Below are 24,282 nucleotides of genomic sequence, written 5' to 3' on the forward strand. Positions count from 1 at the left end.
GTTTGTTAGAACTTACCCTTAGATAATGGTTCTTGAATCTGATTTTGTTATAACATTCACAACTGTTTACTGTTTTGAGTATCTTTTTGTAAAGCATGTTTTCTTGTTTCTTTCCCAGATAATATTTTTAAAAGAATATATAACATTTTGAAGTTTACCTGGGTTCTTTTTCTGGCAACAATAGACAGTTTTACAGCTTGGCTAAATTCAATTTCAAGAGAGCATATTGATATCTCCACAGTATTAAGAATGGAGAGATGCATGCTAACTAGAGAAATAAAAAAGGTACTACAACATGTTCATTTATTTTTCATGATGATGAAAAACAGATACGTGATTTCAGGTTTAATTTGATTTACCTGTTGGAGGGCTGTTAGAATCTTGTAACTAGTACTGCATTGTATTTTCTTCTTTTGTGACATGCTAAAATGAACAGTTTTGGTTTTCGTTTAATTTAGTGTTGTGTTTTTTGTGCTGTCATAGAGTATGGAGGAAAGTCTTATGAGTGACATAGAAAGAAAACAATATTACAGCATTCATAAGAGTCATGAGACTGGTGGATTTTTATTTGACTTTACAACTCTAACTTTGGGCTTATTTTTTTTTCTCTTTTTAAAAAAGTTCTCACAAAACAATTGACAAACCAAAGGGAATAAAGTCTTTTTTCTACTGCCCTGATTTGTCTCCTAAATGTTAGCCTGCTTAATTTCCTAAATTTTACATTTTCCTTCTCAGGGAAATGTTCCAACTCGAGAGAGTATCCATATGTATTACCAGAACCATATAATGAAACTTTCTAGGGAATCAGGATTGGATGAAATTTATGAGCCTGGACAGGCTGAGAGGACTGCAAGTTTAGAATCAGCAGCTTCTCGTGACAGTGAATCCAGGTATTCTCTTACAATGAGCACAATAATTCTAAGTATATGGAGGATGAACTTCATAAATATATAATAAACATCTAGTAATGAAGCTTAGCTTGTAGTTGGTGCTAAAGTAGCATAGAATCTTGTACTAAACTATTTAAAAGATGATAGCCAACATATGATTACTTCTTCAATTTTCTTATGTTAAAGAGTGTATGAAAGCAGCAGTGTTTCTATCTAACAAGTATTATTTTTGGTGTGACTTTTAATAAATGTAGTACCAAAAAGTTCACATTTTTAATATACAATATCCCTGTGTATTAAAAGAACATGAGAGTCCACAAATTATTCTCAAATAGCAGATCCCTAAACTCAGTGATCTATAGTAAAACTGATTCCCATATTATACCATATTCCCATATCATTTATTTTTGCAATATTACAAACGATTATTGCTGCAGAGATATTTTCCATTTGAGAACTGAGTACTTCCCATTTTGAGGAACTTCTGCATTGTCATTCTGTGCATAAAACTTAAATTTTTTAAGGCTGGAGCAGGTGAACAAAACACGTTCATATGACCCCAGGGTCCTATGATCAGATTTTGTGCAAAATTTTCTTAATTCATTTTAGAGAAAAACATTTTTCTTCAAAAACTGTCTCAACTAGTATCATGAAAAATGAGTATCTACTATCTATTCAAAAAAAAAGTTGCTGCTTAAATATTATATATATCTGGTTTGTTTCATTGTTCTCAGGTATGTTCATTTCTAAACTGGAGAAAAATAGAATTAAAACCTCCCGAAATGGTTATGGCTACACTGGGATAAAGACAATTGTATTTTTTAAAAAGATCAATATTTGGAAAATAATATAGGACCCTTTTAGTTTTAGTATAGGCTATTTACAATAACTTTAAAATATTTGGCTATATCTTTTTAAAATATCGATTTGTAGTGCTTGCTTAATGTACCTATAAGTATCTCAACTGCAAGCTGCTGATCAAATTTTACTGATAGATTGAAAAAGCTAAAAATGATGCATTTTATCAGTCTTACTAGAATGCATGGATTCCATTAGTCTTACACCATAAATAATCTTACATCCTAATTTCTCCTTGCTTCATATTTTGTTATTACTAATTTTGTGTGGTTATCAGAATAAGAATAGTCTACTTTGGCACCAAAAAGCTTGTTATGTTCCATTAAATCCTTTCTTGACTATGTCTCTATTGGTATTTTGCTTGGCCAATCTGCACGTTCACTATTGAGCCACATCAGGATGCCATTGGTATATAACATTTTCTTTGTAATTGTTTGCACTGATAGCTGCTGCACGGAAGCAACTACACTGTTGTTGTCCAGGCAATCTACCCTTGATGATTTAGATGGTCCAGACCCTATTCCTAAAACAAGTGAACGTGCACGACCTAGGCTTCGTAAAACATACAGCATGGATATGTCCTCCTCATCCGCTGACAGTGGCAGTATAGTATCAAGGTGCTTAATCCTTGCATGCTTTTCACTCAATTATCCCAACCACTATATATTTTGGCAATGTAAAATGATGTTTGCGTTTTTAAAAGTAAAACTATTGGCATACTCATTTGAAGCAGTTTTGTTTTGTTTTGACTGATAAGTAATATGCAGTGATGGGATTCAAATAATTTAACAACCGGTTCTCTGCCCTAATGATTTCTTCCAACAACCAGTTTACCAAACTGCTCAGAAAGTTAACAACCGGTTCTCCCAAACTGGTGCGAACTGGCTGAATCCCACCACTGGTAATATGTCGTATGTGTCGTTTTCATACCTTCACTTTAATCCTTATATTTTTTGCTTTCAGGACTCTTAATTATATGCCTGTTTATAGTTTTACTTTTTAATTAAACTGAGAGCTTGGAATGCTGCATTCAGATGCTGATTTATGATTCTGGTTCTCTTTAGTTAACATTATTGCTCACAAAAATGTTTAACTGTGCCCAAGACACAAGGGATCTTTTTAAAGCAGAGAAGATAGACCCTTCATTGTTGATCCCAATTCATTTATGCATTATAAAACATATATCATGAACCTGTTCTTCATACGCAGGTAATATGTAACAATAAATTAGAAAAATACCTTAAAGTACATTAAAATAAAACATTTCATGGCATATAAGATAATTATACAATCCCAGTGGGGGTTATTAATTAATGAACAGAATCATAATAACTTCTAAAATCCTGAAACAAATCAAAACTTTCTCAACATGAAAACATTTGGGGAATGTGAATATTTCCAAAATTGATGTTGTCAAGTCCACCCTGATATAATAGTGAAATCCAATGTAGAATCAACAACTCAATTTTAATTTTTAAAAAAGGGGAATAAACATTATTTGTAAAGTGAGAAATTGGCAAAAATATTCTTCCTTATTCTTGACAGTGAAGCTACTCAAGTCACTATGCTGTATTCCCGTCAGGGGACAGCAGAAACTATTGAAGAGGTCGAAGGGGAGGACCATGAAGGAGAAGAGACAGAAGCTGAACCCATAGAGGAACATGAAATGGAAGATTATTGTATGGATTCTGAAGGAGCTGCATATATTTCTGATTCAGACATGCCATCCTATTCTGCTTTGGATAGCATTGCTGAACCCCCTCCGTCATATAGTAAAGCCGTGAGCTTGGAACTTTTTCCTTTAGATAGTTCCCATGATGGTTCATCTAGCAGAAACCAAATGCTAGTGAGCCCAGATGAAAATCAGTCTGAAAAACGAGAAGATTCTATTCTTCCTCCTTTGACACATGAACTGACTGCAAGTGAATTACTAATTAACAAGTAGGTATCCATGATTAATTAAGTATGCAAATTAGTTACAATGGTGATGAAAATTGTTTGTGAAAATATTTGGCAGTTGGGGATTTTTGCTGTTTATTTTAACAAGCTGAATTCACTTTGATATTCACTTATCTTTTCAAATGCACTGATTTAACTGGATTTCCTTAAATGTAATTCATTTATGTAGTACCAACTTTTGTCTTGACTTGGAAAATAAGTAAGCCAAGGTATAGTTTATAGCTTGATCTGTGAAATTAGTTGCATAGCTCTTGAGCAATACTCTATTATGTAGAAGCATTATTATTATTTAACAAGAGCTGTGGTGGAGCAGTGGTTAGAATGCAGAATTGCAGGCTAACTCTGTCCACAGCCTGGAGTTCGATCCTGACCAGCTCAAGGTTGAATCAGCCTTCTACCCTTCTTAGGTTGGTAAAATAAGGATCCAGATTTTTGGGGGCATGCTGACATTGTAAACCACTATAAATCTAAGTGCTTTTGCTATTACTTACAGATTATTCTCTAGAATAAGATCTCCTGCCATAAATAGGGATTGGACTAGAAAACCTCCAAGTTCCGTTCCAAGTCTATTATTCTATGTTCTATATTCTAATTTAAAATATTTACATATAATTAGATATAAAATCATGGGATCTAATTTTTTTCCTACAGAATGTTTCATGATGAGGAACTAGATGAATCTGAGAAATTCTACGCTGGTCAACCTCGACATTTGCTTCTTATTTATGCTCTATATAATACACTTGTAGCCCGCTCAGAAATGTTGTGTTATTTTGTGATCATTCTTAATCATATGATCTCTGCCTCCACAATTACCCTTGTGCTTCCTATCCTCATCTTCCTTTGGGCAATGCTATCTGTTCCAAGGCCTAGCAAACGTTTCTGGATGACAGCTATAATCTATACTGAGGTATGTCATTAGTCAATAGCTGTTGAACAACCTTTTCAATGTTACAAGAACCTTGTCTTCATTTCTGGTTTAGAAAAAGACTGGTGACATCTGCTTTCTGGTTTAAATTAACTTTAATTGTTACATTTAAGCCTGAGCAAGCTGTAATTTATTTAAATTACAATCAATTCATGGCTTTGGATTCTAACCAGTAGTGTCACCTAATATAATTCATGATTAGATGTAATGCAAAGTATGCTTTGGGTAACTATTCTAGAAATCAGATGCAGTCTTTCTTGTAACCCTGATGGAGGAGGGGGGAAAAGGGGGTACTCAAATTTGAATCATCTTGCTTAATGCTAAATTACCACAGTGTCTAAACCACAATGGACTGCTTTATGCACAAAAAAAAATCATAATATGGAAGTTGCATGAGCTACAATCTATCTGTTCATGTTGTTAGGTCTAATTTCCCCACGTTCTTATACTGTATTAAAGGCTTTTCACCAGGCTGTTACCTAGCCAGTTCATGCAAGCCAGGGATTTTTCTTAAGAATACCACCCAGTCGGAGATGGGCATTCCTAGGATAGTTGCAGTTATCACATTCAGGTGCTCAGATACTTCTGGATGATTATTTTACTTAAATCAGTTTATGTCAATAAAATATCACTAAAAGTAATTCTGGGCACTAATAAAAGCAATAAGGCAAAAAACATTAAATCAGTTTCAGTGCCATACTCAGACCTTAAACCCAACCGAAGAGAATCCATATATTTCACTTCTCCCAGGGTCCTCTGAAATTGTAACCTGACCGCCTCAATTTTCTTTAAATTGTCCAAAATGGTTGGGTCTAATGAGGGCTTCTTGAAAATGGACAGGCTATCACCTCTGTATATATTGGTGAAACCATTCTCTTCTTCAGCCCTGGTGGTACAGTGGTTAGAATGCAGTATTGCAGGAAAACTCTGCCCACAGTCTGAAGTCCAATCCTAATGGGGCTCAAGATTCACTCAGCTTTCTATTCTTTCAAGATTGGTAAAATGAGTACCCAGATGGTTGGGGGCAATATGCAAATAATACTTTTATACTGTAAACTTCCCAGAGAGTAAAGTGCTATGGGGCAGTATATAAGCCTAAATGCTATTGCTATTGAAGAACACATTTACCACCAAAGCCGCCTTGCAAATGGGTGTCCAGCCCCAACTTCCTCAAAATAGATAGTTGCCCATGATCCTCGAAACAAGATCACTATCTGCAAATGTATTAATGACAGAAAAGCAATTATGCTTTGCCACCCTTACTGCCATGAGATAGCCCTTATTAGCTGCTCTAAGTCATGCTGAACTGGATTCACCTCATGTTATCCCCTAGCAGCATTCTAGGCATCTCTTCCTTCATTTCATCTCCTTAAGCTCCTCTTTAAACCAAGAAGGAAGAGAGAAGCTGGGTAAACACAAGCCTTGCCAACAGGCAAATAAGGCTTCAGCCAGGCTGTGTGCCAAACTCTCTGGAACAGTCTCAAGCTCTCCCCAGAACCCTTATCAAGTCGACTAGGCCCCTACACACTGATAGAATAAGTCCATCCTCCTTGCTGCAGGGACACACACACACAAGGGCATGTCCAAAGAATGACGAAGAATGTAGCATTTTCCTTAAAAATGTATGTGTGGGAGGGTATGTATGTGTGTGTACCTATATGTGTACACACACACATATGTAGGCACAAATTTTTTAAGGGAGTCTGCTAAATCCTTTGCCATTGCAAGAGCTTCTGTTATTCTCAGCGCCAATGATTTTAAACCTAGTCTAAAAAAATTGAGAGGATGTACTAAAAGCCTTACAAAGATTCAGTATAAACAAAAATACTAGCAAAGCTCCGCATCTGCACAAGGGAATGGCAAATGCATATTTTTGCCTTCAGTCCAGCACCCCTTTTCTTCCTAGGGTCATAAAAATGGTAAAAAGTTGTGCCAGGCCATTTTCCCAGCTTCCCGTTCTCCTTTCTCTTTTTTCTTTTCCCTCATCTGAAATTCCTAATCCTGTAGAGGCACATGTTGGGTCCTTTTTTATTTATATTATTTTGTTTTACAGCAATGCTTCAGAATGTGGAAACTTCTTCGGTTCCAAACTGAACCAAAGACAGTTTTGAAACTGGAAGTGCAGATGGAAAGTGCAAATTTTACTTTACACCACAGAGATCATCCAGTCACACCCATACCCACTCAGTATGAGATCCACTGGTGGAATGCCTCCGATAGGTGTCTATCCATTCTCTCTTCGAACCCGCTAGCAAAGAGAATCCACCACTGCATGTGGCATCTTGTTCCACATGTTAGACTGATTTTAATAAGGGCTAGAAACTAATATTGTCAGTCTGTTTTGAGAAATCTGTTAAGAAATCCAGTGATGTCAGCAACAATGAAAAAACAATGGAAGAGATTGCCTAGTAATACCGAAGCAGGAAATCAAGTTTTCCTTGTGAATTTTTAGGAAGCATATTGGATTTTAACTTCCTTAAGTATTATAGATCTATTTTAGATCTTGATCCCATTCTTTATTATGCTCAAGCATAACAATTGTTAAGAAACTGGATTTTGTTAATTTTTCTGTTTAATATGAAAATGATTAATTTTTTTCCTCTCTCTCCCCAATAGGTTACAATAGTGATAAAGTATTTTTTCCAGTTTGGATTCTTCCCTTGGAATAAACAGTTAGAACTAAAAAAAGATAGACCTTATTTTGCTCCTAATATTATTGGCATTGAGAAGAAAGAGGGTTATGTGCACTACGACCTTGTTCAACTACTTGCTTTGTTTTTCCATCGGTCCATTTTAAAGGTATATTTTTGTTTGTTATTTTGTTTTGGAGACAGAATAGTAAAACTGTCAGCATGTATATCTTCCAGCATACTTGACTTCCATTCTTTTTGTTTTTAGTAAAATAGTGCTCCACTAAACCAAAAAAGAATAACTTACTTCATGCTTGATTAAAAAGGCATGAAGGTACCTATTTCCTTTTATTGGAAAGCTGCTCTATGCAAGAGTTCTTGAATCACTCAGAAGTTTCATGCTCAGTTTATATCTGAATCTCTCAGTCTCAGTGCTGAGTCTACGGAAAGGGTCTATATAAACTCTTTCTCTCTAATTTTCATAGTTAAGTCCTTTGCCTTTCTCAATTGCTACAGAAATCTCTGAAGATAGGCATTTTACTCTCTCCCAGTGTGGTAAAAAGAAGCTCTATCAGGTTGGGCAAGAAGAATGTGTCCTTCAGAGAAAAATATTTGTACATGTGTCTTTGTGTGCATATGGTACATATATGAATGAGTGTGCAGAAATGTGTGAGGACAGCAGATCCTTGAGGCCAGGGAAAAGTCAAACTTCAGTCACCTAGTAATCATCTAACCCTTCTCTAAAGGTCATGGCACACCATTTCAACTATAATCATCCCACATACATTGAAATCCAGGAAAATTAAACAGCATTTCTGAAAATAAAAACTGATTATAGCACAGAAGTTATTAAAATTCATATTGTAATAATGTTATCAGAGGTTAGATGACAAGACTAAAGCCAAAGATTTGTATAAAGAGAAACAATATCCAAAACACTCAATATCTAACTATAACAAATAATACCAGTAACTCTGAAGATACCTTCATGTTGTTCTTTTTAGTGTCATGGATTATGGGATGAGGAAGATGGAGGAGACACTGGGAGTAGTAAAGATGACTCAGATGATGAGTTGCCTGAATCATACAGAAGAGGTTCCGCTGACTCTTTGACGACAGTCAATTTGGCAGCATCTATTGAATCCATACATGTCCATTTCCCAGAACAGCAAACCGCCATCCGCAGGAAAAGTTCAAGCAGTGGCTCACATTTATCACACAGATCCAGCTTCTCCTCTCACCGTTCAAAGCGAGGTATGACTGGTGGCATCAGGACTCTAAACTGGTCTGTTTTGTATTTGCGCAAGCTTTTCTTTCACGAAAAAAAGTAGCAAAGAATAACCATTAAATCATAGGCAACAATGGCCCTTATATTAAAGAAAGCTAAGCTTAGATAGTTATTACAATATGTTGACCTGTTATTTTCTTTGAAGAACTATTTTCTCCCTAGAAACCTGAAATTATTATAGGCAAATAATAAAAACATTGGAATGTTAGAAGGCAAAAAGGATATTTCTTGTTAAGAATATATTTTATTAGCTTTAATTTATGATGTAGCATTTTTATTTTTCAGGTATTTGTTGTGTTTTAAAATTCATAAGATGCCTGAGTTATATCTTAAAAGATAATCTAGGAATTTTAACGTTAATGCAGAACTTCCTACCTTAAAATAAGTTTTATCTCCCTGACAATGTTTTTAAAGAACATTATGCTATAAAATTATGTATATAAATTTACAGTTTTAAGTTTTATATATTAATCTAAATGTATAGAAGAGAGCCAGTTTGGTATAGTGATTAAAGCACTACACGAATCCAGATGACTGTGAATTCTAGTCCCCTTTTAGGCATAAAAAATCTGTGGGTGACTTTGGGTATGTCTCTCAACCTAACCCGCCTCACAGGGTTGTTGTTGGGATGTAAAAGGAGGAGGAAGGAATATTAGGTATATTTGCCGCCTTGAGTTATCTAAAAAAAGTCAGTTTGAAATAACATGAAATAACTTTAGAACTACAATGTGAAGCCCTCGTGCTCTCTGAGCTTGGTTGTTATTTGCCAACATTTCATTATCCAATCAAGTCACATCTAATAGCAATAGCAATAGCACTTAGACTTATATCAGTGATGGCGAACCTTTTCGGCACCGAGTGCCCAAACCGGAATGCGCACATGTGCATGCATGCACACGCCGGAGCACCGGAAACCCAAAGACCAGCTTGCCGGCACGCACATGCACTCCGGCCAGTTCGTCTTCAGGTTTCCGGCGCTGTGGCGTGCACGAAGACCATGCATGCGCGCACTGGAAATCAAAACAGCAGCTGGCGATAGTGTGAGTGCCCACAGAGAGGGCTTTGTGCCACCTCTGGCACGCGTGCCATAGGTTCACCATCATTTAATATTGCTCCGTAGTGTTTTACAGCACACTCTGGACAGTTTACAATGTCAGCATCTTGCCCCCAACAATCTGGCTCCTCATTTTACTGACCTCAGAAGACTGAGTCAACCTTGAACCCCATCTGGCTCAAATTCCAAACTAGGGCAGAGTTAGCCTGCAATACTGCATTCTAATCACTGCGCCACCAGTGGTTTAATTTTAGAATTTAAAGTTTTCCATTCCCTAGTTGCTGAATAATGTGAATGAAAGGTGGATTTTCAAGACAGAAGAATGCATCAGCATGTTTTTGCCTTTTTGGTTTTCACTACAAGTTAAAATGATCCCAAGCACAGAAGTAATAACCTGAGAGAGATTTTCTGTTTGGTTTGTTCAATAAAAAGGAATTCATCTTTTGTTTCACATTTTGATTCTTGCTTTTTCTTATTAATTGTAGTTTAAAGGAATCTATTTTTTCCAAGTGTGAAAAAAGAAAAAGGATATGCAGACCCAGATTTTTTTTCCTTTTCTTTTGAGCTTTCCCTTAGAAGTGCAATAATTCTTTCTCCACTTGTATTTTCAGGAAGTACCAGCACACGCAACAGTAGTCAAAAAGGAAGCAGTGTGTCGAGCATAAAAAGGAAGTCAAGGAAAGAGCTTCTGATGGAAAAACTGAGAGAACAATTTATCATCGCAAAGGCATTTACAATTAAAAAGTGAGTAATTACACATATTAGATTTATTGAAATAAATGCTGAATCCAGAACATGTTTAAAATGTTCTAGGATTGAGGAAAGGGCCAGAAAGAAATCTGTATCCATTTTATGACACTAATGAACTCCAGCCCATCACTGATTGCTAAGCCAGACCTATATGCTTGATTGCCATATAGTAAGAAAAGTTTTCAGGAAAATGGGAAACAGATTTTTCCATTCAGTGTATTAGGGACACATTCCAATACTAAATCACTTAAGACTTCAATTACCTTAATTCCTTCCTTCTTTTCTTCTTTCCTCCCTCCCTTCTTTCCTTCCAGCAGTAAATACAAACAGTCCACCACCGAACAGTCCACCACGTTTATTTTAAGGTCATCTTGTTTCTAACAACATTAATAAATCATTTTCTGCATATGTGAAGAATCTATCAGGCATCCATAGGGATATCAAGCTTCTAACATCCCTCTTCCATATCAAGACTTGAAGTTCTTTGCTTGCTTTAAATTATATGTGCTGGAAAAAATGAAATATCTTAAAACAAAGGCAGCTAATCTGTTACTTGATAATTTAGATATCTGAAGATACAACTCCCATGGCAATTTTAATCCGAAACATTTTGAAAGGAGCCCTACTTTTTTCTTGTTACAGGCAGTTATCATTTAGTGACTACAATTGGGATTGGCAATTCCATTGCTAAGTGAAGCTTAGTGGGAAATCATGCCACTACAACTGTGCTTTCTTACTTGAAACTAATCAATTTCACACTTTTTGCTTTTGTTTGCTTCCTCCTCCTCCTCTATTCTTTGGAATGCCTACTCCTGCACAGGTATAATTAACAAAATGGGAAATAATGTTTGCATTTACATTAATTGGAGAAGAGGAGATTACAAGAGGGTAAGCAGGAACAGAGTGAGAAATACGCTTTTAAAAAATGTGCTGGGCTCCAGCAGCCACCAGCACACTATACAAGCAGCCTGGTAAATTCCCCATTATTTGGCTGCTTACTTTCTTGTAATCACTTCCTCTCCAATGTCTGCTTTGCAAGGGAAAAAGTCAGGAACAAGTCAACACTTACTGACTGTAACGGTAATCATGTGACTCCGAAGATTGTAAATGATTGTAAACTTTGAACGGTTGCTGAATGAATGGTTAATAGGTGAGGATTATCTGTATATTGATTAGGATCAGGTCAATAGAGAAATATTTAAGCCCATCTTTGCATGTTTTTACTAAAATGAATTCTGTTATATAGTTGCGTCTACTGTTGGAGACAGGAATAGATCAAGAGTGAAGACAATCAAGCCATATTGCGCTTCATATAGTATCTGTGGGGCAACAAATGAAATTCTAAGCATGTGCATTTTCCCACAAAACTACTTTGTAACAATGAGAGTGACTTCTGTATTATTTCAGGGCACTTCAAATATATCTACCCATCAGACAATTTTTCTACAATCTTATCCACCCGGAATACAGTGCTGTGACAGATGTTTATGTCCTGATGTTCCTAGCTGATACTGTGGACTTCATTATCATTGTCTTTGGATTCTGGGCTTTTGGGGTATGTTAATAAGAATTGATATGCTTGAGTAAATGTAGTTATTTTTATAACTATTATTTTTATAAGAAATAATTTTGCTTCCTCTGTTTCCTTTCTATTTTCTTCGCAGAAACATTCCGCAGCAGCAGATATTACTTCTTCATTATCCGAAGACCAAGTCCCAGAGGCCTTCTTAGTGATGGTACTAATTCAGTTTGGAACCATGGTAGTAGATCGGGCACTGTACCTGAAAAAGACAGTCATGGGGAAAGTCATCTTTCAGGTTATCCTTGTTTTCGGCATACACTTTTGGATGTTCTTTATCTTGCCCATTGTGACAGACAGGTAAACGCATTGCATTTAAATGATTTTATTTGTTACTTTGATTATTTATTACTTTTTTAAAAAGTGACCTGTTCATCTGCATAATGATAGAATTCATCTCTTATGAATGATTGAATTGAACAAATGAAAAAGGTAATAGATGTGAAAAGAAATGAGTTAGCTTTACCACATTTAAATAATATAAAAAGTATTCATTCTATGGAAGGCATATAAAAATGCATTTGTTTTCTTGATGTGTGTTTTGTGTTATAGGAAATTCAGTCAAAACATAGTTGCCCAGCTTTGGTATTTTGTGAAATGTGTTTATTTTGGATTATCGGCATATCAGATACGTTGTGGCTATCCAACCCGTGTACTTGGCAATTTCCTCACAAAAAGTTATAATTACGTAAATCTGTTTTTATTCCAAGGGTAAGTCTGTGAGTCTGGTATAATATGTCTTTTTATCTTTACAGTTCCGGTTTTTTATTTATGCTTTCTTACTATTTATAGATTGCACTTCACCAAGATTGACTCATAATAAAGTCATATTATCATGCCACCTTAATGTTTTCTTTAATTTGGAAATGCTAAATTATTTGGTTAATATGAATTAGATGGATACCATTAAATTTACGTTTGATCATGAAATCAATTTTAATTCATAAATGGACCAATTATAACCCTTGTCTATATACATTTTATTTATTATTTATTTATTATCAGATTTATATACCGCCCTTCTCTCGAAGGACTCAGGGCGGTGCACAGCCAAAGTAAAAACATAAATACAAACATTAAAATACAGTTAAAAAGATATATATGCGTTTGTCCCCATAGTTAAAAAAACAATAACAAACCTATTAAAAACATTTTAAAAAGTGTTAAGCCAGCCCGGCTTGCTGAAAAAGAAAGGTCTTAAGGGCACGGCGGAAGGTACCGAGGTCTTGGATTCTTCGTATCTCTGGGGGCAGCTGATTCCAGAGGGCACATGCCCCCACAGAAAAGGCCCTCCCCCTGGGGGCCACCAGTCTACATTGCTTGGCCAATGGCACCCTGAGGAGGCCCTCTCTGTGGGAGCGCACAGGTCGGTGGGAGGCCATTGGTAGCAGCAGGTGGTCTCGAAGATATCCAGGTCCTATGCCATGGAGCGCTTTAAAGGTGATAACCAACACCTTGAAGCGCACCCAGAAGACCACCGGAAGCCAGTGCAGCTCACGCAAGAGAGGTGTTATGTGGGAGCACCATGCTGCTCCTGTAACTACCCGCGTGGCCGCATTCTGGACCAGTTGGAGCCTCCGGGTGCTCTTCAAGGGGAGCCCCATGAAGAGAGCATTGCCGTAGTCCAGGCTAGAGGTGACGAGGGCATGAGTGGCTGTGCACAAGGAATCCCGATCTAGGAAGGGCCGCAACTGGTGGATCAGGCGAACCTGATAAAAAGTCCCCCTGGCTACAGCCGTCAGATGTTCCTCCAAGGACAGCTGCATATCCAGGAGGACGCCCAAATTGCGAGCATGGGGGCCAAAGAGTCACCCCCAATAGTCAGTGATGGTGTCAACTGACTATATCGGGATGCCGGAAACCACAGCCACTCAGTCTTGGATGGGTTGAGCCTGAGCCTGTTCCTCCCCATCCAGATCCGCACGGCCTCCAGGCACCGGGACATCATTTCAAGGGCATCATTGGGGTGGCCCGGGGTGGAGATGTACAGCTGGGTGTTATCAGCGTACTGGTAGTATTTCACCCCGAAGCCACGGATGATCTCACCCAGGGGCTTCACATAGATGTTGAACAAAAGGGGCGAGAGGACCGACCCGAGGCACCCCACATATGAGGCGTCTCGAGGTCGACCTCTGCCCCCCTGACATCTACCCAGAAGTAAAAAAGGAAACTTTTTTGGATAAAATCTTCTCATTTCTTGTACGAGGGAAGAGAAAATAGGGGCATCATTCTCTTCTTGTACAGAAGGTTTTAGAAAATTATCATAGACAAATGGAACATTTTAGCTAGTCTTCATCCTGGAACATAAATGATGTTAGAACTAAATCATAGGTCATCCTATATCTACATAAAACAGTTCTAAATGTTTAAATAAATCTATCTCCTTTTTTTCTGGAGGATTATGTTTTTATTGCAGTAAATTAGGAAAATAATGCTTTTAAAAGTAATGCAATCGGGAGGTTTTCTGGAAGCCATAAAATGGAGGGCATGGACTGCAAGAAAGTCACAAAATGGAAGGCATGGACTGCATTTGACTAATGCAATGAAAACCACAGAATATGCCAAGCTAAAACTTATTTTTCTTCTTTGGTAGGTTCCGCCTAGTCCCTTTCTTGACTGAATTGAGGGCAGTTATGGACTGGGTTTGGACAGATACCACATTAAGTCTTTCCAGTTGGATCTGTGTTGAAGATATTTATGCTCATATATTCATTTTAAAGTGCTGGCGAGAGTCAGAAAAAGTAAGAAATTTCTTCGTTTATTTTTTTTTGCAACCTTATAATCAGCAAAAAGTTCACCTTGTACAGTCTCAAAGGGAAATGTGATCATATTTCCCATATTTCCATATTAGATTAATAGTATTTCAAACTTTCTAGAATTGGTGGGCAATATTAATCTCATTTTTTACTTCCATTAACAGGGACTTGTTTCTGTGTATTTCTGTATCTGTTTATTTCTGTGTATTTCTATATACTTGTATGCAGGTTCAAGAGCGTAGAAAAAAAATCATTCTTTTAAAAAAGCAGAACTGATAGAATACAAAAATATTTATTATATGCAATCAATATGTAATTAATATGTAATTGTCCAAAGAAAACTTCAGCTTTATTTAGTCCATGAGAAAAGAGCTTATAACTGAAATCAAGCCTATTCAACATAACTTCATAACTTTCTCAGAAATAATTTCTGGATGCACCACTGTGGTACCAAGTAAGAGTGTTTTAGAACCTTTGAAAGTGAGACATTCCCCTGGAAGACCAGGATAAAAATCAGAGCTAAAACTACTAGGGCTTTGTATGTAGCACTTCGATTCTGTTGGGCTTTTTAATTAACAATTTTAATTTTTTTTTCCATTAAGAAAGCAGTATATACTGTAGTGCATAAGTGTAGGTTAGGATGACATCCAGGCTGCTAGGCTATGGGTTACAGAATAGATACATTAAAAGTGCACCTATTATTGCTACAACCTGTAGCATTAATTTGAGCAGAAGTTTAATTTTCCTCAGTAACTGTCCATTAATACAACTACATACAATCAGTTATTTGAAGGAAAAATAAGAATTAGATCTTTCAGTTCCTACAATTTTCTATCATTCCTATGGATCTGAAATCTGTAGCTACTATGAAATAATGCTTTTCATTGGAATGTTGTTTAGAAAAGCTATTTAGTCTAAATTCACATTTTTCTAACCACCATAGTATGAAAAAAATATTATTTTTCATACTTTGTTTAATTTACTTTTCCAAAGTTTCAAACAAGCTTTTTCATCCACTTCCGAACTCTGCTAACGATGATGATGGACAGCATATACAATCAAATTCCAGAGGTTATATACATGTTGAGCCCCTGAATTACAAGACCTTTATAAGAATTCTGATATAGGACTCCTTTGGCAGTTTCTACAAAACAGCCTTTTGCAATATAAGCTTTATGGGTCTGAGCTCTCTTTGTTAGCTGACCCCAGACACTAAGATTCACTGCTTGAATTGCAGCGTTGCTGTTATGGCAGATCTTGCATGAAGAATTAAGAAATATACTTTGCTACCTCTAGCTTATGAAATCAGTTACAGCCTACCTGGGAATGCGGATTTCATTGTCAGTGTCTGCTTGCGATTCTAAAGTTTTATTGGGAAAAAAAATTAGACCATGTGGTTTTAGACAATGACATTTACTATTGAATTTACTGTTCCTGTGCAAGATGCTGGACTATTTGTCCGCTGTGTCTCAGATATAGTCATTTGGATAATACTAATTATTTAGTGTGGTCTGACAAGAAACTACAGATTTCCAATCTAATAAGGATGCCACATATGAACACAGATTAAAGTTCAAATACATGGAAAATGTAATTTAAACAATTATTTATTTTATTTATTTATTTATTATATTTCTATACTGCCTTTCTCCCGTAGGACTCAAGGCGGTGTACAGTCAAGAAAAATATAGACACACAAACATCATAAAATTGCTAATTAAAATTATTACTTAGTTTGGTCAATTAAATAAAACCAATAAATTAATAAATCAATTAATTAAATTAATTAATGGGTTTTATCTCTTTTCAGAGGAAAGAAAAACACATGCATTTATTTGCTTATTTGCTTTTTCTCTCTTTTTGCAGCGATATCCCCAACCAAGGGGCCAGAAGAAAAAGAAAGTTGTGAAGTATGGAATGGGTGGCATGATTATTGTCTTGCTGATATGCATAGTGTGGTTCCCGCTGCTCTTCATGTCTCTAATTAAATCTGTTGCAGGTGTCACAAATAAGCCTCTTGATGTATCCATCACAATAACTTTAGGAGGTTACCAGGTACAACTTGTTAAAATGTCATGTGTTGTTTTCTTTCATATGCTAACATTTATTATAGACTTAAATTTCAGCAAAAGAAAGCATTGGTGTATATTTACTGAAAGGTATCCATCCAAAGATGTCTACAGCAACTTTTATGTTATTTTCCAGCCTATTTTTACAATGAGTGCCCAGCAAAGTCAACTAAAAAATATGACAAATAAACAATATAAAGACTTCCAAAAAGCATTTAAGGATACAGTAAGTATTTCTTTAATAGTACTATAAAAATAATATCACTAATGGCAAGCAATTGTGGAAGCATTAAATATTCTTCAAAATAGCAGTGTGACTGTTATTTATTTAATATTCCATTTGTACTGACATTCTGAGTGTATCCATGAATTCATCTGTAAATCCAGTAAAAGGCATATCTGCAATGGCTATTTTAAACCAGTCATTTAGTAATTAATGCTTGTCTGTTATAAAATGGGAATCCTGAATTTCTCATAGGTTAAAGAATATTTCACTTATTTTCTGCAAACTAATTAATCAGTTACATGTATGATGTACTCATGCTTTTGAGAGAAAATGAGAAAATAAAAGAAAATTTGGCTCAGCTAGCTGGTTTCATGATTTTCTAGTAATGGATTTCCCTCGCAGAATGTAGAATATTGTGCTTTGAAGTGCTCTGACCATTCAGTTAATTAGCATAACAATGTTTCTTGATTTTGTCCATTCTGCCATTCTATGTGCTATGTCTCCCTGTTTTCTTTCATTTGTCCACTAGTTATAGCTGTACACAGTAGTAGGATTCAAGTAGTTTAACAACCGGTTCTCTGCCCATATGATTTTTTCCAACAACCAGTTTGCCAAACTGCTCAGGAAGTTAACAACCGCTTCTCCCGAAATGGTGCAAACTGGCTGAATCCCACCACTGGCTGTACATCTTTTCCATAGCTTGTCTCTCTCTCCTTCTTTGAATAATGAAACTTTCGATGGAACAGTTCTACAGACAACAAATAGAGATAATTTCTTTTTTTTTTAAAGGGTGCTTTACAGTTTCTAGAAAACTATGCTATAGAAGATATAACAGTGGCTCAGCTAGAAGGCAGTTCAAATTCGTTATGGACCATCAGCCCTCCTAGCAGAAAAAATATGATAAAGGAGCTCAAGGCAGAGAATCCTGATTTTTCTTTGGTTATTTCATGGAACATTCAAAGGTATATCATTGATAGTATATAAGCGTATCACTTTTTTTTACCTGGATATGAAAATGGTTAGAAGTAAAATATGGTAAAGATTATTGATTGGAATAAGCTCTTTTATATAAAGAATAGCAATAATCATAGGCCTGGACCTCATATAGTAAAAGTGATAAAGTTCAGTATTAAAATAATTAGCACTGAAAGAATGTAGAACCCACCAGCTGTGTGAGATAAGGATGATCATGATCATGATCATGATGTATTATTATTTACTCCATATGATAACTGCATACGCCACAATCCTGAGATATGAAAAATTATTCTTAAATATTTATAATATTCATTCTATTACCTATCTGTTAATCTGCTATCTTGTTTAACCACCAATTTAACCTTAGTTTCAGTGCTAGTGAAGATTTTTAGACTCTTATGGATGTCATAATTGTTTATGGAACACTTAGTGTAAAGGTTATTTGAACTAGGAGCCCAGTTTAAATATTTTACATTCCCAGTAAGAATATGCTACGATGCATCTCTGTTATCTGTGTAAAAAATATGAAAAGTCAGCCTCCTTAACACAGAATCTTAGTTCCTGGAAAATTATTAGTATCAATTTATCAATTAGCATCAATTTTCTGACAGTACTGTGGTAGCAGGGAACAAATTTACATCATTTCAAAGAGGGTCATAATGATGGGGCACCAAATTATAACTTTAAAAAAGACAACTATGATCTCATAGCTGCCGATCTCATATCTCTTGATTGGCACCTTCTATTCACTGACTGTAATACTGCAGAAGACCGTTATAACCCTTTTTTGCTCGAAGTCAATAGAGTCATTAAACTACACGTACCATTAATAACAACTAAAGCCAAAAAAAAAACAAAAAACAAATTACCATAACAATAAGAAAGCTTCAATCCCCCAAAAAATCTCTTTGGCGAAAAAACAAAACTGACTACATAGCTAACTTTAAAAACCACTAAAATGCCTTATGCCGTCAGATAAAGGCAGAATGCACCAATTACCACTGCAAACAAGAGGAAGAGCTGTTTCACTTGAAATCTACCTGAGCCTTCTATAATTTGGTAAATGCCAAATTTATAGACTCTAAAACCATCACACCCCTAAAAGGACCTAACGGGGAAGACTGTAACGATGAAGTCGTTAAGGCCAACCTCTTCAACACATTCTTTACTTCAGTCTTTGTCAACAGCAATGGCTTCAGCCCCACATTTCCTAGTCATACCACAACTAATTGCAATGATCTGATAATATTGATTTTACAGTAAATAACGTCGAAACGGCACTACACAGCCTAAAACCATCTTTATCTATTGGCCCTGATGGATTATGTGCCTACCTCTTGAAAAAGCTTTCCACTGCCATAGCCAAACCTCTAAACCAGTGGGTCTCAACCTTCCTAATGCCGCGACCCTTTAATACAGTTCCTCATGTTGTGATGACCCCCAACCATAACATTATTCCTAAAACCATTGAAAATATGTGTTTTCCGATGGTCTTAGGCGACCCCTGTGAAAGGGTTGTTTGACCCCCAAAGAGGTCCTGACCCACAGGTTGAGAACCACTGCTCTAAACACAATCTATGACATATCTTTGAGAACCAGCTCCTAATGACCTATGGTCATTAGCCACAGTCATACCTATCTTCAAAAAGGGAGACCCCAGCCTAGTAGAAAATTACAGACCAATCTTATTGTATTACATCACCTGTAAAGTCATGGAATCAATTATAATTCAATCCATCACCCTCCACTTAGAAACAAACAACCTGTTTTCTAACAAACAGTTTGGTTTCAGGAAAAATTTGTCCTGTAACATGCAACTCCTACACTGCAGAAACATTTGGACCACAAAACTTGACCAGGGTAAAGCAATAAATGCAATTTACATAGACTTCTGCAAAGCCTTTGATTCAGTGGTACACGACAAACTATTGTTAAAACTAAGCTCTTACAGCATTTCCAGATCACTGCACAAGTGGATAGCCGTGTTCCTGTCAAACAGGCAACAAATAGTCAAAATAGGGAGCGCCCTATCAAACCCGGCATCAGTTAATAGCAGTGTCCCCCAAGTCAGCGTTTTAGGACCCGCACTCTTTCTGTTTTACATAAATGACCCTTGCAATCATATTATAAGCAGCTACGTCCTCTTCGCTGATGACGTAAAACTGTTTAACACCACCTACAATGCTGCTGCCCTACAAAGCGACCTTGACTATGTGTCAGAATGGTCACACAATTGACAACTCCAAATCTCAACTAACAAATGCTCTGTCCTACACATTGGCAACAAAAATCAGAACACCAAATACAAGCTGGGAGGATACGACCTCGTAGAAGACCCTTACTCTGTCAAGGACCTAGGAGTACTCATCTCAAATGATCTAAGCCCTAGAGCTCACTGTAACAGCATTGCCAAAAAGGCATTAAGAGTTGTTAACCTAATCTTGCGAAGCTTCTTCTCTGGTAACATTGTACTGCAAACTAGGGCATACAAAACCTTTGCCAGACCTATTATTGAATATAGCTTGTCTGCTTCGAATCTACATCTGACATTAATACAATTGAGTGGATCCAGAGGTATTTCACGAGAAGAGTATTCCACTCCTCTGCTCACAATAGAATCCCTTACACCACCAGGCTTGAAATTTTGGGCTTGGACAACCTGGAACTACGCCGCCTACGGTCTGACCTAAGCATAGTACTATGTACTGCATAGTACATTTAGTCTGCTGTGCCCTGGTGGCACAGCAGACTAAAGCACTGTTATTAACATCAGCTGCCTGCAATTACTGTAAGTTCAAATCTCACCAGGCTCAAGGTTGACTCAGCCTTCCATCCTTTCAAAGGTAGGTAAAATGAGGACCCAGATTGTGGGAGCAATAGACTGACTTTGTAAGTATGAAGGCTATTGCTTAATGCATTGTAAGCCGCCCTGAGTCTCTGGAGAAGGGTGGCATATAAATCAAATAAAAAAAAAATTGTCTGCTACAATGTCCTACCTGTCAATGACTACTTCAGCTTCAACCTCAACAATACACGGGCAAACAATAGATACAAACTCAAAGTAAACTGCTCCAAACTCGATTGCAGAAAATACGACTTCAGCAACAGAGTGGTCAATGCCTAGAATGCTCTACCTGACACTGTTGTTACATCTTCTAATCCCCACAGCTTCAACTTTAAACTGTCTACCGTGGACCTCACCCCATTCCTAAGAGTAAAGGGAGCATGCATAAGGGCATCAGTGTGCCTACCGTCCCTGTCCTACTCTCCCCATTTATTTGTACTCATTCCTTGTTCATGTCCATGTTTATACCTATACCTGTTATCTTGCACATGTTCGACTAACTAAGTTAAAAATAAAAATAAATAAATCTGAAGTTTTATTTGTGAGAATAGAAGCCACAGCCTAAAGTAGCCCCATGATGAGATAAGTGTCAAATAAATATAACAACAACAAGAAGAAGAAGAAGAAGATTAAAAACAAAGCCCTTGAAAAACATTGAAGGAAAATGTGATGAGAACTTTACATGGGCATGGCTTAAGATGGGAACCATCAAGAAAGAAACGGAAGGTTTAATACTCACTGCTCAAGAACAAGCACTACAAACTAATGCCATGAAAGCGAAGATACAAAAATCCACCGACAATCCAAACTGCAACAACAAAGTCAAAACTGTTTCACATTTAATATGTGAATGCAGCAAAATCGCATAAACTGATTACAAAGCTAGACACGACCAAGTTGCTAAATTAATCCACTGGTCATTATGTAAAAAATATGACTTACCTGTATCCAAAACATAATGGGAACATAAAGTGGAAAAAGTTATAGAAAATGAGAAGGTGAAGATCTTGTGGGACTTTCAAATACAGATGGATCGTCATTTGGAACACAACATGCCAGATATCACAGTTGTTGAAAACCGAAAAGTACAATTTATTGACATCGCGGTACCAGGAGAGGCCAGACCCGAAGAGAAAGAACTGGAAAAAATCACGAAATATTGCAACCTGGCCATTGAAACTACACGTTTATGGATGAAACATGTAACAGTGATACCCATTGTCATTGGGGCATTTAGTACCATGTCCAAGAATTTTATAAGATACATCAACAAATTGCAGCTTCCTGCAATAACACCAGCGGAACTGCAAAAAACTGTGCTACTTGGAAAATCATACATCTTAAGAAGGTACTTGGTTGATACCTAGGACGCTGGAAGCAACCCATATCAACCACTAGCACCAGTCAATGGTATTTGTGATGCATTTTTGAATGTTCAGTTGACTGAGTTTCATATTTAATGAATAAAGATAATAATAAAAATAATAATAACAACAACAGCAAACATTCATAGAATAGAGTTGTCAATCAAATTAGTATTTCAAAGTCTCCTATCTAGTGATTATGTCGAATATAACAATTAGAGGAATACAGTAGTTTGTAATATATGTTACTGAATGATTAAATAATACATTTTTATAAAATATTTATTAAAGAAATATCTCTCTTGGAGCAAAAGCAGAAACAGTATCAGATAAAATATCTCACAATCTACCAGCTGATACAAGAAAAAGTATTGCAGCAATGATGGAAAATCCAAATCAACAAGTAAACCACTTTGTGTAAGTACTTGTGATATATTCTAAAATACAAGATATTTTATTTCTTATATAGAAAAGTAGAAAAAGCTCATGATTACATGTATTACATTTGTAAATGTTTTACATTATATAGATGCCATAATTTATTTTTTTCCTTCCTTCCTTCCTTCCTTCCTTCCTTCCTTCCTTCCTTCCTTCCTTCCTTCCTTCCTTCCTTCCTTCCTTCCTCAGTAGAAAGAATATATTACTTCATGTTGGTATTAAATCCTTTAAAAAGTTCCCTAAATTGAACTAATTACTAAATTACAGTCTTCTGGATAGGATGCATACAGAGGTGGGATTCAGCCGGTTCAGACCGGTTCAGGTGAACCAGTTGTTATGATTTTGGGTAGTTTGGAGAACCGGTAAAATCAATCACCGGCTATCCCTGCCCGCCCCACCCTGTCCTATATATTATCTTCCCTTCACCACGTGGTCCAGCTAATGTCCATACCTTGCCTCTGCACCTTGCCCGCTCTGCTCACCAAAGGTAAGCATGCCACCTGCTAGCCCTTCGCCTCGGGTTGTGGCCCAGGAACACAGCATTCCCCGGCTACAGCCTTGCCCTGAGGCGCCACCCGCTCGCTGCTCGCCTTGGCCGGGTCGGGAAATGTGCCATTTCCCGGCTCCAGCCTTGCCCTGGAGCCACCACCCACTTGCCATCAGCCCCCTCTGGTCTCAAACTACTGGACAGTTCTTCTTAGCTGGCTGTAGCGGAGATCTTGCAACCGTCCCTTGCCGAGGCTTGCTCGCTCACGGAGACCCTCCATGTGGTCTCTGGGTCAGCAGCTGCTTCTCTCCACTACTGCTCTTGCTGGAAGAGAGAACATCTCTTGTGCAATTTAGCAGCTGTGAGCTGCCACTTTCCTCTAAGTCCCATCCGGAAAACACACAGTACAGAGAAGCAGAATTCAACATGGCTGCTGCTTCTCTGCTGCGCGCTTTCCGGATAGGACTTAGAGGCAAGCGGCAACTCACAGCTGCTAAATTGCACAAGAGATGCTCTCTCTCCCAGCAAGAGCAGCTGCCAACAGTGGAGAGAAGCAGCCACTGCCCTGGAGAGCAGAGATGGAGTGGAACAGGCCCTGAAAAGCTGCTCGGTCGACCCTTGCTGCATGGCGGAAGCCGCGCATGTGCGAAAGTTGTGCACATGTGCATGCACAGAAGCCATGTGCAGAAGCCGCACGCACGCATGCACAATGTGCATTCACATGCACAGAAGCCATGCGCATACACAGAAGCTGCATGTGCACATACGTGCACACTCACATTTTCGGCGAACCAGTCGTTAAGTGGGTTGAATCCGACCATTGGATCCATATCAATCAACTGCAAGGGCCTTTAAGAGGAACAAACAGCCAGTTTCAAACAGAAATATAACACATCTGGAGCTACCTATAAAGAATGGGGAAAAGATTGCATATTGTTGCTATTGTCTTTCCATACTTGTTAATCATCAGTGTTTTTGAATTGATAATATGTGCTACATGTATTCAACAAATACACTCACATGTAGGCTTGTTTGTTTTTATTGTATAGTACTATCAAGGAAGCAGAAACATGTACAGGTAGTCCTCAACTTACAACGGTTTATTTATTGGCCATTTGAAGTTACAACAGCCCTGAAAAAAAATGGCTTATGACCGTTTTTCATACTTATAACCGATGCAGCA

General features: G+C 37.2%; 1 protein-coding gene across 5 annotated transcripts in view; it reads left to right on the plus strand.

Moving 5' to 3' along the window:
• PIEZO2 (piezo type mechanosensitive ion channel component 2) overlaps positions 1–24,282 on the plus strand; it is a 205,653-nt gene that overhangs the window by 175,428 nt on the left and 5,943 nt on the right. For 4 of the 5 annotated variants that reach the window (XM_034429440.3, XM_034429444.3, XM_034429441.3 and 1 more), the window contains 16 exons: positions 119–285; positions 736–890; positions 2,195–2,365; positions 3,294–3,689; positions 4,359–4,617; positions 7,252–7,434; positions 8,270–8,519; positions 10,219–10,351; positions 11,765–11,912; positions 12,022–12,236; positions 12,489–12,647; positions 14,530–14,677; positions 16,559–16,747; positions 16,898–16,987; positions 17,777–17,949; positions 22,466–22,591. In XM_034429440.3, coding sequence (XP_034285331.2) covers positions 119–285; positions 736–890; positions 2,195–2,365; positions 3,294–3,689; positions 4,359–4,617; positions 7,252–7,434; positions 8,270–8,519; positions 10,219–10,351; positions 11,765–11,912; positions 12,022–12,236; positions 12,489–12,647; positions 14,530–14,677; positions 16,559–16,747; positions 16,898–16,987; positions 17,777–17,949; positions 22,466–22,591 — 2,962 coding nt within the window. The remainder of the gene's footprint in view (positions 1–118; positions 286–735; positions 891–2,194; positions 2,366–3,293; positions 3,690–4,358; positions 4,618–7,251; positions 7,435–8,269; positions 8,520–10,218; positions 10,352–11,764; positions 11,913–12,021; positions 12,237–12,488; positions 12,648–14,529; positions 14,678–16,558; positions 16,748–16,897; positions 16,988–17,776; positions 17,950–22,465; positions 22,592–24,282) is intronic. The other variant, XR_015733592.1, reaches the window with a different exon arrangement.

This window comes from Pantherophis guttatus, chromosome 3 (assembly GCF_059756535.1).
Source record: "Pantherophis guttatus breed Tessera chromosome 3, ASM5975653v1, whole genome shotgun sequence".
NCBI classification, from domain to species: Eukaryota; Metazoa; Chordata; class Lepidosauria; order Squamata; family Colubridae; genus Pantherophis; species Pantherophis guttatus.